The sequence below is a fragment of the Urocitellus parryii genome, chromosome 1 (assembly GCF_045843805.1).
Source record: "Urocitellus parryii isolate mUroPar1 chromosome 1, mUroPar1.hap1, whole genome shotgun sequence".
Taxonomy (NCBI): domain Eukaryota; kingdom Metazoa; phylum Chordata; class Mammalia; order Rodentia; family Sciuridae; genus Urocitellus; species Urocitellus parryii.
In genome coordinates, this window is record NC_135531.1 from 84,096,988 (window position 1) to 84,117,444 (window position 20,457).

Genomic DNA, 20,457 nt, shown 5'->3' on the forward strand with positions numbered 1-20,457 from the left:
CTTTGAAAGTAAGGAGTTGTGTGAGGTTATTTACAGCTACAGGAAAGAGAAAAATAATTTCTTTTTCTAATTCACACTTTCTCCTTGGCTTACCGTCTTCTTATTATGCCACCAATCTTAAACTGTGTCAGAGTCACACCTCTGCTGTCAGACAAACTCTACCACCCTCGTCAGCACAGAGGAGAAATGTGCAAGACAAGTACTGTCTCTGAGGGCTTGCTGTGTGCTTCACAGCTGAGGGCCTGGCTTCCAGAGATACCTGTGTGCTTGATTTTAGTGAAGCCTGCACTTAGTGAAGCAAGGTAGCCCAGAAGAAGGTGAAGGATTCTGGACTGATTAAGCTTTACTGTGTTCCTTTACTCTTTTTTTTATTGTTGATTAAATCTTCTATTTGAGTCTGCAAATATATATTAAATCTTCTCTTTGAGTCTGCCCTATACAAGTATAGAAAAGCCAAAAACAGAAAGTAAGGGACACCTAACTAAAACAAATATTCACACAGAGACATTGTCATCACAATGTGACACTGAGCACTTTAAAAAAATTTGTTTTGGTCTTCCTGTCAGCAAAATCAAGGTATTTTAACAGGTGTGTGTGATCAGTACTATTAAATAGTAATCCTAATTATAAAATTAGACTTTCTAATCTTCTATAAATCCCCTTTGTCACGCTAGTCTGGGGAGGTACCACTGGTGTTGGAGTCTAAGAAAACACACTTGTAATCATAGGGCCATAGCATGTCTCTGAGATGCCGTGCTCTGATGCAGGGCTGTTTGTGAAAGAATCATTAGGGAGAGTTAACTCAAATTACAAATGTGCAGACCATGACCACAAATTTCTTACCAGTGACTAATATACAGCTAGATTTAGGATTCAACATGTGGCAAAAAGTGATTTGATGTTCACAAATATAGATCAATTCCATGGTCACGTATATTCTTCTTGTAGACCCACCCTCCCCAGTAATTCTGTTTTGTTCTGCCTTCTTTCACCATTACTGCCCATATATTTTAGAATGTAGATGGGGCTAAAGTTATTTTTTGGGTTCCCCTTTCTTGAGAAAGACTATCTGCCTATATCAGGAAGCATTCCTCTGTTGCTGTTGAACTCTGGTGTTCTTGATTCTCAGATCAGCTGATTGTCACACTCAGATTCTGGCACATGGTTCTCTGTAAGACCTCTTTTTGCTTTATTTCATTTTGTTTTGTTTTACTTTATTTTCTCATCAGGCATTCTGTCCCTTACAAAACACACTGACTGTGGTATTTGTGTAAATTGTTTTATTTTTAGAAACAATATTATGCTAAGATGTAGTTCTATATCTTTCTCTCTCACCCTGCTTTGTTTCTCCCCTCCTCTCTCTTTTATTTTCAACTCAAAACCATGTTTTACAAATCTATTCATGGTCCTGGCTACCGTTGTGAAGAGAGGTGTAGAAACGCAGAGTGTGAATCTCTTGTGGTTTACTTATCCTTTCATCTAGTGATGGCCACCCAAACTGCCTGTAATTCTTTTTCTACTACATAGAACACTGCAACAAATGCCCTTGCATGGGTCCCTTTGCAAGTTTTTTTTTGGGTTGTTCACACTAAAGTGCAACTGCTAGGACATAAGATTTATAGGTACTGCCCTAGTCACTGCAAGATTGCTCTCTGAAATGCCTGCATCTTCTAAGGAGTGCACGAGGAGGCTCATTTCCTTATCCTTTCTGTCTTGTATTTCTATTATTTCAATCCTTGTTGTTTTTTCAAATCTTTTGGATTTAAACTATCATCTTGTTGATAATTTGCATTTCTTTGATTAATGACAAAGTTATTCTCCTACCAATTTCTTTTATTGACAATGCTTTTAACTTTACAATAGGAGTCTTTAATATAGCTGAAGTCCACATTTGTAAAAGGTATAAAGGTTAAGCCATAATGCTTGAATCCAGCTAACTTCTCTATAAAGGTGAGATTTTTTAGAAATTTTGTCCTCTCCTCTTTGTTTTGTGGGGTTACCTTTTCCATATATAAAGTTTTGATTAATATTTGAGTATGTTTTTGAGCCTTCTGGTCCTTTTCTTTCCACTAGTCTTTATCTGTTCTGTGGAAGAACTCCACCTTTTATTTATTGTTATGGATTTGTAATATATCTTAATATCTGGTATGAAAAGTCCTTTGCTATGGCTTGCCTTATTTACAAATGACATAGTTATTTGCAGATATTTAGTCTTCTACATATTTGAGGATAAATGTGACAAGCTGCACACAATTTATTAAAAATTTATTGGAATATTATTGAATTTTTATATTCATTTTGGGTGAATTAAGATCTTTACAAATTTTTCCACCCCATTTCCAGGTATTTAAATTTTCTTTTATGTACCTTGAGGGAATCCTAAATATTTTTTTCCATGAAGTTCTTGTACATTTTTTTTGTTAGATTAATTCTTACCTACCCTATAATTTGGTTGATAATGTTAATCATATATTATTTTCTTTTTGTTTTTTACTGATATAAGCCAATACTACTGATTTTTATAAGGTGATCTTGGTTTGGTCAGTCTTTGTCTACTTAGTTCTAGATGCTGGACTGCTTTCAGTTATACGCATATAATCTGCCAAGGATAACTTTTTTTCTCTTTCCTGCCAGGACATTTCTCTTTACTTCTCTTGCATGTGTTATTGGATTCGTCAGGCCCTTTGATATTTTGATAAATAGGGTTGTTATTATCAGCATTGTCTTTTTTCAATATAAAAAGAAATGTGTTCAGAGTTTCTCTGTTATGTTTTGATCTTGTGTGTGTACTTTTTTGATGATTAGGATTTGGGTAGTGTTACTGTATGTAGTGTTACTTAAGTCCCCCAAAGGACCATATGCTGAAGGTTTGGTAGCCAAACTGTCATGCTATTGAGAGGTGGTAAAACTTTAGGAGGTGGGGCCTAGTGGAAAGAAATGAAGTTACTGGGGTTGTGCCCTTGAAAGGACACTGAGAATCTGTTCCCTTGTTTTGTCTCTATTGCTTTCTGATTGTCTCTTTTGCCTCCCCTCCTAGGCATTCTTGCCATGATAGACTGTGCCACCACAAGCCCAAAGCAGCAAGTCCAAGCAATCATGAATTGAAATCTTTGAAGCTATGAGCCAAAATAAACTTTTTATCTTTTTAAGTTTATTTTTTTTTTCAGGTATTTTGTCATAGTAACAGGGTTATAGTAACAGAAAGCTGACTAATATAGGCAGATAGTCTTTCTCAAGTTATGAAAGAAAACTGCTATTCCTACAGTTTAGTGGACTTAAAAAGTTATTATTTTATTAATTAATTTAACTTAATTACATTATAGATAGAGAATATAATCTATATGATGTCAAATGCCTAAAATTTATTGAGGCTTCATTCTTAGCTTAATATATTGTCAATTTTTGTGAATGTTCTTTTGTATTCAGAAAAAGAGTATGTATGCTCTGTAGGATATAGAATTTATTTTCTTTAAGCCTATGAATGAAGTTCAAATTTACTAATACTTTTTTTTATTTTAAATATCAATTCTTTTTACTGATATAAGAATTAATAATAAAAATTTATGTATTTATTTAGCCTGGTGTCTACCCTGTTAACAAATTTTTAAGTGTATAACACACTATTGTTGACTACAGGTAAAATGTTCTGGATATGTCTAGAAATTATTCAGTTGCAACACTTAAATTTTATACTCGTTAGATTAACAACTCCCTCATTTTACCTTCGTCTAGCTCCTGGAAACCTCCATTATATTCTTTGCGTCTATGATTTTGACTATTTGAAATACATCACATAATGTAATCATTCAGTGTTTTTTCCTGTGACTGGATTATTTCACTTTGCATACTATCCGCAAGTTTCATCCATGTTGACATATTTTGCAGAATTACCTTCTTTTTAAAATGCTGAATGGTATTTAATTATTTATGTACCACATTTTCTTTAATCCATCTACCAATGAATCTTTAGGTTGTTTCCACATCTTATCTTTTAGGAAGAGTGCTGCAATGCACATGGGAGTGCAGATCTTTGGGATCCTGATTTCATTCCCTTTGAAAAAACACCCACAACTGAGAGTCCTAGGTCATACAGTAATTCTCTTTGGTTTTTTGAAGTCTTTTCATACTATCTTCCATAATAGCTGCACATTCTATATTCCTGTTAACAGTATGCAAGGATTTCAATTTTTCTACCTCCTTTCCAACACATGTTGTCTACAGTTTTTATTTTATTTTATTTTTGTAGTAGCCGTCCTGACAGATATGAGGTGATATCTCAAGTGTGATTTTGATTTGCATTTCTGATCTTTTTTTTTTTTTTTGTATTCTTGATGGCTCTTTGCATGTCTTCTTTGGAGAAGTATCAAATCCTTAGCTCATTTTTAAATTGGATTACTATGTTTTTTTTTTCTTTTTCTTTTTAATTTTTTTATTTTTGCTTTTGAGCTTTAGAAATTCCTTATACATTTTGGATATTAACTATAATGAGAATGTTTTTAGTTTGATGTATCCTATTGATTTATTTTTGGTTTTGTTACCTGTATTTTTGTTTTTAATTTTTTATTTTTATTTTTTTAGAGAGAGAGAGAGACAGAGAGAGAGAGAGAGAGAGAGAGAGAGAGAGAGAGATTTTTAATATTTATTTATTTATTTTTAGTTTTCGGCAGACACATCATTTTTGTTTGTATGTGTTGCTGAGGATTGAACCCAGGCCGCACGCATGCCAGACGAGCGTGCTACCACTTGAGCCACATCCCCAGCCCCTGTATTTTTGTTTTTATATAAAAAAATCACTGCTAAAATCAATATCATGAAAAAAATTTCAATTTTTTTCTTTTAGGAGTTTTAGTTCTTAAATTTTTAATTCATTTTGCATTGATTTTTGTGTATGGTGTAATATAAAGATCCAATTACATTCATTTGCATGTGGATATTCAGTTTTTTCAACACCATACATTGAAGACACCATTTCCCCCCATTTTGCATTCTTGATATGCCATCAAAGATCAATTGACCATATATGCATGGCTTTATTTCTGGGCTGTCTGTTATATTCTTCTGAACTATTTGTCTATTTGTATGTCAGTACCATATTTTTTTAAGTACCTTTATTTATTTTTTTTTATGTGGTGCTGAGGATCAAACCCAGTGCCTCACACATGTGAGATAAGCACTCTACCACTGAGCCACAACCCCAGCCCAAGTACTATACTGTCATTTTGAAATATATTTTGAAATAAAAATGTGATGTCTCTGTCCTTATTCTTTTTATCAAGATTGATTTGTATATCTGTAGTCTTTTGTGTTTCCATATGAATTCTATAATTGGTTTTTCTACTTCTGTAAAAAAAACTGCTGCTGGGTTTTTGATAGTCATTGCACTGAATGTATAGATTACTTTGGGTAGTATGGATATTTATTATCTGTTCTTAATAGTTTTCCAATCCATGAACCCAAGATACCTTTCCATTGCTTGTATCTTCTTAATTTCTTTCATCAATGTTTTGTAGTTTTTGGTGTATAAATCTTTCACTTCCTTAGGTAAATTCTTGCTAAGTAATTGATTCTTTTCAGTGCTATTATAAATGATATTGTTTTCCTAATTTCCTTCTCAGATACCTTGGTGTTAGTGTATAGAATAATAGGTAATTTTTTTATATTGATTTTTTTATCTTGCAACTTGACAGAATTCAATTCTTTGTTGTTTTGGCATCTAAGTTATCTGTATATAAGATCATGTTGCCTGCAAACAAGGACAATTTAACTTCTTTATGATCTGGACGCATCAGACCTATTGATATTCCAAGATTGGCTAAATGAATGCCAGTTCTTTTGGCAGTCATGGAGATGTTGGGAAGCTCTTGCACATATAGATCAAATCTTTCCATCCCTAGGTTTAGCTAAGAGCTAGAATTTTTTCTCCTTGTTCTTTGCTGAGCAAGGAAAGATTATGGTGCTTACCAGCTGACACTTCCATGTCTGATCTTCAAGACTAAAAGCCAGTCCTCTGGAACTCCACTGGGAAAGTTGCAGTGTTTGATGTGCATACCAACCCTTCCCTTCTTCTTAGAGAAGGTAGCAACTAGGGGTTCTTTTCCTGATCATATGGTGGGTGCAGTAGTGGGTGTAAGAATTCAGGTGAGAGAATGTCACAAATCTTCCTTCTAGCTTTAGTGAGGTTGATTTATTGTTTCTGGGATAAGGCAACTTTTTACCTAATATCCAGATTTCTCAAAATGGGAATTTGTCTGTGAATAGTTGCTAAATTGGTATGTTTGTGCAAGAAAGGATAGTCTCGCACTTCTTACACTGTCATCCTGCTTACATTATCTATTATTGATGCTTACTTTATATTTGGATATTTTAATCACTTTTTGAGTTTAGTAAATTCTGAGTTAAATAAAATTGTTTTGTCCTGGCTGGAGGCTAATATGGACAATGGGAAACTTTGAGTTATTTCTTCACTTCTATTTCCCATGATTAGCATAAAACCATTCTGGATTTATATTTCTTCTTTGTACAGTTTCATGTGGGAATATTTTAAACAATTTTTTTCTAAAGCTATAAATGCCAACATATGTGTTTATTGTGCACTTACATTTAAGTAATAGTTTAGTTGACTATTGAGTCATACTGCTAATTTCCTGTAACACTATGAAAATATTACTCCATCATATTCTAGCATTCTGGTGTTGCTATTAAAAAGTTCAATGCCAATCAAATTTCAGTTCCTTTAGTGATAATATGATTTTTTTTATCTCCTGAAAGTTAAAATTTTTCTCTTTTTCTTTGATATCTTAAATTTCACATCAATATGCCATTTTGAGGGTTTTACCCCTATCTATTGAGTAATCTGTAAGCATTTTCTCAATTCTCTCTTTCATTAATTATGGAGAAGTCTTTTACTTTTCTTAAAAATATTTTTTGTTTCATGTATTTGAGTTTTTCCTTCAAGCACTCTTGATTGAAATACTATCACATTTTTTAATATTATCTGTATTTCTTAACTGTTCTTATGTATTTAATTTTTTTTCATTTTTTGAACTCTTCTGATACTTCCTTTAAGAGTGTTTACTCTAAATAGTTTGGATGACTTAAAAATCTTTCTACTATATTTCTCATTACTCAATTCACCTACTACACCAATAATTTCAACAACTGTCTTCTTTATATCTAGTACTGACAATTACTTCTTCTTTACATTTGCTTCTCTGCTTCATATATAATATTCTATGAATGTCCTCCTTCACCATTTTTTAATATTTATTGATCTTATTTTAAATGCTTGTTTTATCAGATGTGTTCATTTATTTTGCTTTGCTTGCTATAGATTTTTTTGTATGTTATCATTCTTTTATTGTAATTGTGTTTCTCAGATGTCTTATTATTTTTACTAGACATCTCCTATTGCTCTGGAATTGTTTTAAAAATCCAAGAAAATGTGTACAGGGAGATGGTTTAAATTCCAGGCCATAGTTGGTATCCCCCCTGGTGAGTAAATGGTGGTGGTAACAAGGTATTCCTCAGGGCCATAAGCTTCTCAGATTGGTGTCTTGTCCCAGCTACTGAATTTGTGTCATTTACTTCATTACCAGATGATTCTGAATCTCAGGGAATCTCCTTGTTCTTCTGCCATAGACTCCACTGTTTCTCAACTAAAATCTTTGCTATAATCAATTAATTTTAGGAATGTGCAGATTATGCCTGAGTGAGGTTTAATCAACTCCCCAAACCAGCTGGGCTCACCTCACTGACTGCCCCCAATAGATGCTGCCATTTTTATGGCTTTAAGTGGTGTTGGAATGGAGAATTTGTCACCCAGGGCCACACCTATTTCTTATAGGAGATGCTTAGCTCTCTTTTACTATTAGTTGTAATTTCCACCTCTCTCACACAAACATTGGTGTGAAATGATCTCCCCCTACCCCCAGTCTCTTTCTGTCTTTAATTGAGCATCTCAGATCTAGAATGTTGGATTTGAAGATTGGCAAAGACACAGGTCCACAGTCCTCATTGGAGAGCAGCAGTGTGCAAACAAGAAATGGTTTATTGTAGGTTATAACAGCAGATAAATCCATCTTACCAATAGCTCCCAGGGGCAGCACAGGCCAGGGTGGTGAATTTGGCCTTTCTCCCACTACCAACATCATCACCTTGTCAGAACCCAGAAACCCCTCCATTCAAGTTGTAGAGATATTTTCCGCTTTCCATTAACTGATATATTGAGGTGAAATGGTTCAGAACTATAAAGAATATTAAACTTCTTGGGGAAAAATAGAGATATTAAGAGTAAAAATATTAGCAATGGTTTATTTAACTAAAAAATATTATATAAAGCAATTATCTCTGAGAAAGAACCTAGGAACAACTAAGTCCAGAAGCAAGGGGTAAAATTCTCTTATGGTATGGGATACTATCAATTCATTATGAAAATCATGATAATATTACTTTGACTTCTCAACTGTTCTCCATAAACCATAAATGTTTTTGGAGGACTTACATGTCGTTGCTACATAAGCTTAACTGACAGTGTACTTGGATTCCTGGTAGACCCAGTACCAGTAGTACAGAACAGCAAAACACCAAGCCAAATTCTATCTCAAAAAAAGTTCAGAACACTCCTCAGGACACAGCACTTGTTAATGATTTTCTTGTGCTCGTCTGGAGAAGTCTCTCGCTGTTGCTAACCCCTAAACATGAGAAAGGCAAGTGACACCTACTGCTTGAGAAGTGTGTCTTCTCCCAAGGGCACACATTTTAAATATCTTATTGTCTGATAATATACTTCAGGGACACTGAAGTATTTATACATCATTTAGGGAACCAGGAATGGATACTATACCAAATAGTCCCATGGTAGAACACAACACTGTCCAGCTGTGTATTTTTAGGTCTGCAGGGAGATAAGGATTCCTAACATGGTCCAAAAAAAGTAAGTTGTTTTGCAGAAAGGATGACAATATTAACCTTTTCACAAAGTTCAATGTGAGGGGATGCAAGGGTATGTGGCATGCATTAGCACTGTTCTTGTGGTCTTTTTCATCTTTGTTAGAATTGTTTTAAATGGAAGCCTCAGGTGGCCCTTGCAGAATCTCCAGAAGCTTTAGACCAGAGATTGATTGATTGGTTGATTGACTGATTTCGTTTTCTTCTTTTGCTCTTTTTTTTTTTTACATTAAAAGCCTGAGGCTCTTAACTCTATATACTGATAAAAAGAAAAAACAAAAAGGAAGAAAGGAAGGGAATAAGGGATGTAAGTAGGAAAAAAAGAAATAATAAGTGGATCCTTGTAATGAGAATATCTTTTTTGTGTGTGTGTTTGTGTGCAAGGAATTTAAAGAAATATATTGGTAATAAAGAGTGTTCCTCTTACTGCCATTTTTCTGGTTTTATTTTTCGACTGACCATCAATACTAAAAGTACATCAGTTAGACATGTGCTTTAATTCTTATGAAAAATTATGTTGATGACAAAGTTTTAAAGAGGCAACTTGGGAGTGAAGTGCATTTGTCTCCTTTGTGCAGTTGTCCCCCTCCTCACATTTGAGCTGTGCATTGCAGCTCTCTGCTCCTCTGTAACTAACTGGCCCACCTACCTTTCCTTGCAAGGTGCACAGCTTCTGCATGCTCGACACTGGTGACCTCAGTACCATTGACAGACAGCACCACATCTCCGATCAGGAGCCCAGCTTCCTCAGCAGCACTGTCTGTAAGCAGACAGACAATGGTCTCATTGAAGGAAAGTTCCCACTTGAGGGTCCTGCTGTTTGTACTCTTTAAAAAAAAAAAAAGGCTTTCTCTAAAGGGCCTTTATTTCCAACTTTAGACAATTGCCTATGTCATTAATAAGAAGGAAAATGCTCTCCTTGCCGCCTGCCTTTCATTTCCTGGACTCCCACATTCAGCCAGTTGTCTGAGTGGCCTCTTTGCAATATAATAGCAAAGCTGCTCAGAAACGCAATCTATTCATCCACCAGAAGGTTGAACTGCTAGTTCTCATTCCTCCATTGCTGCTAGGTCTCTTTGTAACCCTGAGAAAATCACTTAACCTCAATATCTTCATCTATAAAAGGAGGATGGGGGCAGGGGCAGAGCTTCTCTGCAGGATTGTTGAGGGAACAAGTAATTGAAATACTTACAAAGTTGTGCAAAAACAGATCTTGGAGTGGTCAGGAAAAAAAAGAAAGAAATAGAGCTGCTTTTACTTTCATCGAATAGGCTCCTCCCTGAGCAATTACAGAAAGGAAACAAAAATAGTTCAAGCCTTAGAACTCAGGGTATGAAACATGGGGAGGACCTTTCTAGAAGGTATTTATTTTATCCCTTGGATTGTAGCATTTGCATTTACTGCAACATACCTAACATTTTCTAGGGATAAAAAAGATGTAATAAGCCATTTCAAGGTTAATTAATTTTTAATAAGTTCTTCCATATATTTGGCCAAAATTCTTGCATCTGTTTTTTCCTTTGTGCTTCATTTTACGTTTGTTTCCTCTTTCTTAGATCTCAGTTCTTGGTGCATATGTACTGTTCATGGACATGCAGAGTACTATGCAGCAACCTCAGAATTTTATTATGTAGAATGTTATACATCTCAAAAATTTAATCTTAAAGCATAGCTCTACTGGTGTGGTAACAAGAAAGGCTATTTCCGGTAATGGCCATGATCTGTCTAAATCTGTTCATAATAGTAGGGAAGGCCTTTTCTGCTTGATAATCAGTGGCTCACCAATACAGGAGGATAGGTAAAGCACAGTATTTGATATTTTGTTCATTTACATAATATCATGCTGGTACCTAATTAAAGTCTCAAGGTATGGGTGACCATTTGAATATATTCCTCCTTAGTCTAAAAGAACTCAAAGCACTTACTCATGGCAATGCTTTCTGAACTAAATTCCAAAATGACAACATAGGTCCAGAGACAATTCCTAATTAATTTTTGTATTCCTGATGGTACTAATTATAAAGACCTATATATTATAGTCTTCCAATCAATACATGTTGAATGAATGAGTGATGCCAAAATTGTATGTCATAATTCCTACCTGCAAGGAATTTTAAATTCCATTGCAAAAGAAAAGATATGCTTAATAATATATATATATATATATATATATATATATATATATATATATTTGTAATATAGTGAGTGACAAATATAAAAAAATAAAACAAAGGCAATAGATAATGTAAAACTTCGGAACAGGACATTTTCACTCCAATTTGGGATAGTTACAAAATGCTTTTCAGAAGAATTAGAATTTGGTCTGACTGATTAATAAATAGATTCTTTTTAGTGGGGAATCATAGGGAAGATAAAGTGGCAGAGTGCTAGGTGTTCACAAATACAGTTCCTCTTGTCTTTTGACTCATGCATTCCTTTGCTGTTGGGCATGCAATATATATATGAAATCTAGCTATTGGACTGTAAACCAAAGCAAAGGTGCCACTTCCAGACTTGGCCCGTGACATCATCCCAAGAGCCAACACTTCATATTCTTTTCCTACTGCCTGCCAGATGCCAATGACTTCAATGCCATTAGGGATGACAAACTCATAAGAAAAAGAAACTTAGGTATCACAAAACATTATTTGGTATAAAACTATTCTCCAACCAAAAACATCCACAATGGAGTAACAACCTTTGTGGAGTAACAACCACAAAGGACTAACAACCTTTTTTTTTTTCTTTTTTACCTTTTTAGTTTTTGGTCTTAAGTCATAAATATATTTTTGTTTCAAAGCTAACAAAATTTTAAACAATATGAGAAGCAAGAAATTAAAAGTATTCTGAACAAACTTATGGCAACAACTTTTTAAGACATGTCAAAAAGTAAGCAACTAAGATTAGCTGGAGAGAGGCTGTGGGGAGACAGAGGGGACAAGGCAGAAAAGATGACCAAAACATGAAGGGTCTTCTTGATGGTGAAGATCTAGAATTTATACTTGATCCTTCAACAATAGAGAACCATTAAAGATTGTGAGCAGAAAATAAATAGGCAGTTGTTTATAAGAGCTTAATTTTGGGTAGGGAGAGATTATGTTAAGCAGATCAGTATGAACATTATTACTAAAATATACAAACCTGAAATATGACTCCAGAAATGAGAATTGGAAATGAGGTATAAAAATCTGTCATGGGAGCTGAAACATTTTATTCATTCATTTGTGTACCTATCTATCTAATTTTAATGGACTGTAAACACATTATGGACAAGTAAAATTTCTAATTATTTTGATATTTACCCTGCTTAGTATAATCTCTGACGCCAGGCAGGAGATTTTTAAGTGTTGGTTGAATATGTGTGTTTTTAGATACACTAAGATAAACTTGGAGGATAAAATTGAAAATATTCATTTGAGTTATTGAAAAATATGTTTCAAACCTAGAAGATAAGATAGGCCTGAGAAATAAATTCATGTTTCTTAACCAATGGGACAAATGTAAGAAGATAAATCAGAGCTTTGAAGACAAAATTTTGAAGAATAATTAACTTTAGAGAGAGGAGAAAAGAGGGAGCAAAGAGAATATAAGAAAGAAATAGATATATCTTAGCATGGACTCAAGAGTAAAAAGTCAATGAAGACAGTGGAAAATTTTAGGGTTGAAAAGAATATCAACAATCCTATCATGGCGCCATAAGAGTAACCACAGTTGTTGGGTGTGGTTGCAGTCCTGTAATCCCAGTGGCCCAGGAGGCCTAGACAGGAGGATTGTGAGTTCAAACCAACCTCAGCAACTTAATCGAGGCCTTAAGCAACTTATCAAGACCCTGTATCAAAAGAAAAAAATAAAAAGGGGCTGGGGATGTGGCTCAGTGACTGAGCGACCCTAAATTCAATTCTTAGTACCAAAAAGAAAAGAGTAACCACAGCATTTTTAATCCTTTTATGTCCAAGAAGTAAAAAAAAAAGTAATAACAGAGGAAAGGTGATAATATCCGGAAATGGGAAAGTAAATGATAAAGAACTTTAAGGATTATGGAAGTAGAAGGAAAACATTTGAGTATTTGTGCCAATCAATAGGTTAAATGATTGATTAGATAAAGTTATAAACCACTAAAATAAATGTAGGGGTCCAGTAATAGGTTGTCATTACTAAGTAAAATTTGATTTTAAATAATTTTTTTTTACTTAAAGAGTTTACTAATATGAAAATAATCCTTTTTTTTTTTTAAAAAAAAAGCACACTTATTTCACATATAATCTACTTGATCCGTGTAAACTGAACAATTCAATTGTTTTTAGTATATTGATGGAGTGGTGTAACCCTCACCACAATCTAATTTTAGCACATTTTTTTTTCACTATGGAAAGAAACTAGTCAATAATGGTTACTTTCTATCCACTGCCCCCCCCCCCACACCAACCTCCCATCCTAAGGCAACCACTAATCTGCTTTCTACTTCTCTGGATTTGTCTACTGTGACTATGCCATTTCTTATAAAATGAATCATAAAACAAATGGTCTTTTTTTATTTTGGCTCTGTTCACTCAGCCTAATGTTTTTAAGATTCATCTGTGTTATAAACTGTCATATATTCCTTTAGCTGACAAATAATATTCATTGTTAGAATATGGCATATTTTTAATCCACTCTTCAATTGATGGGCATTTGCATTATTCACATTTAAAAACAGCTATGTAAATTTGGAGACGAATTTGAAATTTGTGAACATCTGTTTTCATTTTTTTGTGAATTTATACCATAAGTGGAACTGCCCTAAGAGGGAACTCCATATCTAACATTTTGAGGAACAGTCAAGACTGTTTACCAAAGTGACTACACAATTTCATATTCCCACCAGTATTGCATGCATGTTTTGGATTTCTCTACATTCTTGTCAATGTTTATTATCTAACTTTTTTTTTATTACAGCCCTCCTAGTGAGTGTGAAGTGGTATATCTGTGGTTTTGATTTGTGGTTCCCTTATGGCTACAGATGGTGAACACTGTTCACTTGCTAATTGGTTATTTATACATCTTCTTCAGAGAAATGTCTATTCAAATCCCCTGCTCATTTGAAAATTATGCTATCTTTGTATCATTAAGTTATGAGAGTGAAAATAATTCTTGTTTGTAGAGGAATTATTTATGGAGTGTAACTCTTCTGGGTAGTTTATATAATTGCTTTTAAGTTTAGTTATCAAGGGTACTGATTGTGTTCCAGTATCATGCAATACAACTTATAAGTTTTCCTTTATCTACTAATTATGGTGGGAGTTTGAGGCATTAGGACTTCTTGGGGGAGATATTTCAAGGTAGCCTTGTGATATATACCACACAGATGTTTCCACCACTTGAGGCTGATCTTGGGGGTGGGTGGAAGAATTCAGTCTATGTTCTGGTGGAAAACAAGACCATGATTTTCTAAATTTACATTTCCCTCTAATAGGATACTTGACTGCACAGTTCCGTGTTTATTATGGAGAAATGAATGCTGAGCTACTCCATATTTTCATGCATATTTACATATAATGCAGAATCTGAAAACCTTATAATTAAAAAAGGAGCTTGTAGATTTCATTTAAGAATTGTTCTATAACAGTAGCATTTTAAATGCTAGAGCTTCCAAAAAGATGGGCCTTGTTCAAAATGTCCTCTATAGTTTGCCTTTCCTTAAATTTATAGTTTTCTTTTCAAGTTTGCTTGGTATCAAAGTTGAAACATCTGTTTCTTTTGTTTATGCCAACAGATCTCACAAGCATTTAGGCTTTCATAGAAAATGTTCATGCAAATGCCAGCCGGGTGTAGGCAATTAGTTATGTAAGCTCCAAGCAAGCTCAGTCTCTCTATACTTATGGATAATCATTTCCATCCCACCTACAGGTCTCATCGCTTTATCTTTTTATCTTCAGTGTGTAATTAAGCCTCTCTACTGCATCCAGAACAATGTTTTGTGGTATGAATAAGATTCTCAGAAGGGCTGAAAATATGTGTAATTTTAAAGTCCCTCAACCCCTCATTTAGTAGATTTGACTAGACAATGGATTTCAGAGGGTGCTCTTCAGCATTGAGGAATACATTTTTAAAAAGAGAACTAGACTCAGCAGCTACATGAAACCCTGCCAGGGCAGCACTTTCTTATGATGAATAAAATCCTAGGTTAACTATGTATTGCACCGTTTCTGGTACAGTAAAGATATCTCGGCTTTTCCTATTACCAAAACCTTGGGGCCTCCTAAATAAAAAGCCATTTGCAATACAAACATTTTTATTTGTCTCACATTTGAACAGTTAAAAAGGTCTCAGAAATTAAATAAGTCATAAAATCTTATTAAACTACATTAACTTATTTTATCTAGAAGGGCAGGCACAACAGGTATGTAAAAATTTGGGATGTTTTGAAAAAATCTACTGAATTTATGAAGTCAGACCACTTTGGTTTGTAAGAGGTAATAATTTTTATATTCCTTTACAAATTCCTTTATTTCTGTTGAAGACTAAACTGGTGAAGTCAGAGAGAGAAAAAGGAAAAGAGAGGAGGGAAATGGGAAAGAGGAGAGGAAAGAGAAAACAAGACAAGGGGGAGCAAGGGGAGAAGGGAAAGACAAAGTGGAGTGGGAATGTGTGAAACATCATTTAATATATTTCTCATGAATAAACATTGATTTTTGTTACAGCCAGATTTCTATCAAAAATATAGTAAGAAATCTGAAGCCCTCCATGCTAAAATATTGCCTGTCTTTTTATCTGTGAAACAGAAATAACAAAGCACACAATTGTTTTGTGTTCTTGCTCATATAAAGGACACGAAGGAGCCAAGTCAAGTTGACCTCAACAGCATTTGCAATTTTGGTCTTTTGTCATCTGAGCCCTGCTGCCAAGCTCTTCTTCAGCTCTGTTTCCTCACTTGTTTGTATTTCACCTTTCCACCCCAAATCTCACTGACATGAGAAAGACTCTCTCCCTTCCCTAATCAGTAAAGAAATAATTGGCTAAATAGCATACACACACACACACACACACACACACACACACACACACGCACACATGCACACACGTACATAATTTGATTAATTGACTTAACTTTAATTGAAATACATTCACATTAGAATAAGAATATATCCCTGCATTTGTATTTTAACATCTAATTATGAAATAGAAGGCTTTTCCTCTGTATTAAAAAAAAATTTAGTTTAGTAACTTAGCCCTTTGTTTTCCTGTAAATATTTTAGAATCATAATTGAGAACTTCTTACCAAAAATAAATGAATAAATAAATCTGAAGACAAAAATAACTACTAGAATTTTGAATATGATTATACATACTGATAATTTGGGGAAGAACTGAAATCTTTAAATACTAAGATTTAAAACGGATGAATGCGTTTTTCCCTGCTGTTCATTTTGTCATCCTTTGATTTCTTTCTATAGCATTTCACTTTCAAAGTAGTGATTTTTACCTTTATTAGAATTATTCCTATCAGTTTCCTTTTTTTCCTCACCAAGGCTTACTCTCCTGCACCCATTGTGGCGGTCTTACGTTAACACTGCCCAAATCTACCTGTTGCAAGGACTGGAATCAAGAACCTTTGACTGCCATTCATTTGGACCCTGATCTCTCACATCGAGGCCATGCTTTTTCCAGGCTGATTCCATGCAGTGACTGAATTTGGAGGGGGTGCTAGAGTCAAGCAGTTGCTTGACAAAGCAGGATTCCTTTAATAGTCCCTGCTCTGGGGCTCCCTATTAGCCTGTCTCAGAATTTCTCAGAACTAGTTTGAGGCTCTTTCTGCCTAGTCCTGCTTTTCTTCTTCTCTCAGGTGCCAGACAGACCTGCACTGTGCTCTGAGGCTCTTCTGCCCACCTTTGCCAGGCACAGGGATTTCCTTTAACCTCTTGTACATTCATTTTCAGTCTATTATCAGAGGACAGGAACGGAGAAAAATGAACTTCCTTTGTTACGTTAAAAAGGTTTTTATCTGTTCCTAATTTACTAATATTTGGTAAGTCATGGCAAAGTGAGAACAAAGGGGATCAAGCACACAACAGAAAGGACTGGATTTTGATAGGTGAAGGAGGCAGAAAAAAGTATAAATTCCATTCCATTTGGAGGTGTAGATGTAGGATTTCTGATAAACAGAAAGTAGAGATAGGAAATTGTAGAGAATATAACCATGCTTGCAAAGCTGAGAAGGTTCAAACTGAGGGGAAGAAAAAAAATTAGAATGGATAAGAATTCTGATATATATACCTACAGATTATATATATATACATATATATATATATATATATATATATATACAAATTCTGACATTTTGATGATTATACTAGACTGACTTGTAGTTCTCAGATTATTACGTTAGTCTAGACTTTGAATGATGAAACAAAGAGGTGGCGTCTTTATTATCTAAGAGAGACAAAAAAAAATTAGAGATCATCTTGAAACTCACCTAGATTAATTGATTAGAGAGAGTGTTGAGAAAAAATTGTTTTATTTAATATACCAACTGAATGCTGTTCATTCCATAAACAATTAAATATCAGAGGTAATGTGTAGTTAGCTAAACCATTAGCTAAGAAGAGTTGATGTGGTATTTAATGTATTTAACATTTTCAGTAGTCAGGAATAAATTTGGCCTGAATCAAGACATGAAAATTTCAAAGGCAGTTCTTTTGATAAGTTGAATCAGATTTTTAGAGAAAGGGATGAGATGTCAAGTACTATTACATCAAGAAGAGGCAAAAATCCCTCTTTTGCATTAACTAAGTGATACTTGGTGTGTTTGTGCAGCTTGTTTGTGTCTCATTGTGTGCAGGGAGCCACTGTCTTAATATGGCTTGACGCTGGGAGGTTAGAGGGTTTCTTTAGACCTTACAACCTTACCTCCTTCTGTTTTCCATCATGTAGAAGCTTGTGGAAGGTAAAGGAGTATTTCTCTGCTTCAGGTCCAGAGTAGGCCCTGGCTTTCTAGTAAGTCAGTTATAACAATCTCATTCCCCTTTGCAGTTGGCCTATGTAAACCTGCTCACAGTGGGCCCCAGGGGTGATAGCAACATAAGGGTATTTGAAGCTGGAAAACTGTCCTCTGTCTCTTTTTGACCCTATGATTTGTGATGGAAAAAGGCTAGAACTGTGGAGATTGTTTTGTATTCAACAGGAAGCATGCAATACTAAGGAAGGGAATGAAAGAAGTCATGCCTTTGATGAAATTATTGAGCCACTGAAGCAAATCAAATCCCAGCACCAGCTCAGAGCCTTCAGTTTCTGTGAGCCCATCCTTCCCCTTTATTGTTTAAACCATGTACAGTCCAATGTTCTATAAGTTCCCAAAGAGTCCTGACTGAAATAAAACATAGTGAAATAAATCATAGTTCTGGAGGTAGAAATTCTGAGACCTGAATGCTGGTGTTGCCTTGGCCATAGCTATAAAGCCTTAGGCAGGCCATTTAGCATTTAACAACTTTGACCTTAATCTATTCATCTGTTAAATGGATGTGAAAACATCAATTTCAAAGTTGTGTTAAACATGCATTATCAGGAAGAGCATGTATGCTCTCAAATATACTGCTCAAAATAGGCACCCCTAGTGAATGTGAGTTCTTTTCCTCTGTGACATAACATGGCTTTTACACTTAAAGTGAAATTAACTGATCGATACTTTGATATTATAAATAAGTAAATGTCTCTCTTTTGTAACATCAATGAATCTAAAATAGGTGTTCAGGTTACTTAGTATTTAGATAATACTTATAGGAGACTAAACTCTACATTTCATAGAATGTGTGCTATTGACCACGTGGGATGCGTGATAACCTGCAAGAAATTTCCTCAGGATGAAGTTTAATTTTCTTAATGGGCCTGAAAGATCTTACATTCTACTCTACTCTCATACCCTGAGAGTTGGATAAAAATTCCATTAAGATAAAAAAAAATTGGTGGTGGTCTGAACACTGTTTCCTGCCCAGCTATGCCTGTGTGATGGGCTGGGAGGTAACAATTTACTCTGATGCACCTGTCACCCCTGTCACTTTGACCAGAGCTGAATAGTCATTCACGTCTTTACAACAGAAGAAAGGCAGTTTCCAACAGAACTACAGAGTCTACAACAGAGGAACTCTGACAGAGAGAAATGAAATGGGACTCTAGTGATAATGAGGTCAGAAATGCGATTAGGGTGTGTGGCCAAAGCAGGAAGGGTGGGTCTTCCTGAAGTATTGGTCTCCCCTCCTCCATACTGTTCCAGCCTTCTGGTATCCAGGGCTCTCACAGTTACTCAACACTGTTATTGGAGCACCCTTCTGTTGTCCTTTGGATGCTTCCCCAGATTGAGGATAAAATGGTAGGTGAAATGCAGTTTTTGACCTTGGGGTCAAAAACTCAGAGTTCAGATGGGGAGATAGATAAACAAACAATTGATAATAAAGGAATTCAGAAACTCTCTAGAGGCCCTGAGTTTCCCTCTGTGATAATCTCATGCTTCTCCCCTAATGCACCAGGCTGAGTATGGAAACATTTATTTTATGCTTCTACCAATGATATTGTTTGGGATCTGCTTTTTATTTTTTTTTTCAAATCATCCATCTCAGGTTATTATCAAATTACAAATCAGGAAGTAGAAAAATCTAACGTAACATTATTTACTAATTCTTAATATGCTAATTAAAAATTCTGGACACTTGGGAAGCCATAGAGAAAATAATTTAGGAGTACTAGAATTCCTCCCAGAAACTATAAAATACTGACAAGAGATGTATGGTCAATATTCTTCTTACCTCCAGAATTGAGTCCTATTTCTGTAGAAACAAGAAGGGCTCTTTGGTAGGAAGACTAAGTAATGCTCTCTGTCAATCAGAAAGGTACATTCCATCAGGAATACATGTCTTTTAAAATATGCAATCATGATATGAACAGTTCTCAATCATGAATTTTTGGTAAACTGAGATTTTCAAGTTGCTTTTACTATGTATGTGGACTTTACATGACTATGATATTGAAGGCTATTTTATGTATTTTTCTAGGGTTGAGATAGTTGTTCTGAAATGAATTAAAGCTTTTTATTACAAGACCACTTACTGGTATCCACTTCAGTTACCATGATTGGTTTGGAGAACTGAATTCGGAATCCCCAAGGATAATCTCCAGTTCCCTTGAATAGTCTCACCGTTCGCTCACGAACTACAAAGAAAGCAAAAGGGGCATTGCTTTGAGTTAATTTTTAGATATTATAAATTAACTATATTATTATTAAAGTAGCTAATATTTATCATTGTTTATTACATGCCAGACCTAATAAAAGTGTTCTAACCAATACTAAATAAGTAGTATCCACTTTAATTTATACAACAGCCTATTATTCTTATTTTGGGGGAAGAGGAAACTGAGGCATGGAGAGGTTAAACAATTTGCCTGAGTCATCCAGTGAGGAAAGGGTAGAGCAGTACAATGCTCAAGCCTTCCCTGTTAACCACTGTGCGACAGCTACCTGCAAAGCACCTGAGCCTTAAAGAT

At 34.8% G+C, this 20,457-nt stretch overlaps 1 protein-coding gene across 1 annotated transcript in view; it reads right to left on the reverse strand.

Moving 5' to 3' along the window:
- LOC113187287 (uncharacterized) overlaps window positions 1-20,457 on the reverse strand; it is a 118,136-nt gene that overhangs the window by 68,997 nt on the left and 28,682 nt on the right. Inside the window, exons 5-6 of the mRNA XM_026395030.2 lie at window positions 20,023-20,124; window positions 9,596-9,706 (exon numbers count right to left, since the gene is read on the reverse strand). Coding sequence (XP_026250815.2) covers window positions 9,596-9,706; window positions 20,023-20,124 — 213 coding nt within the window. The remainder of the gene's footprint in view (window positions 1-9,595; window positions 9,707-20,022; window positions 20,125-20,457) is intronic.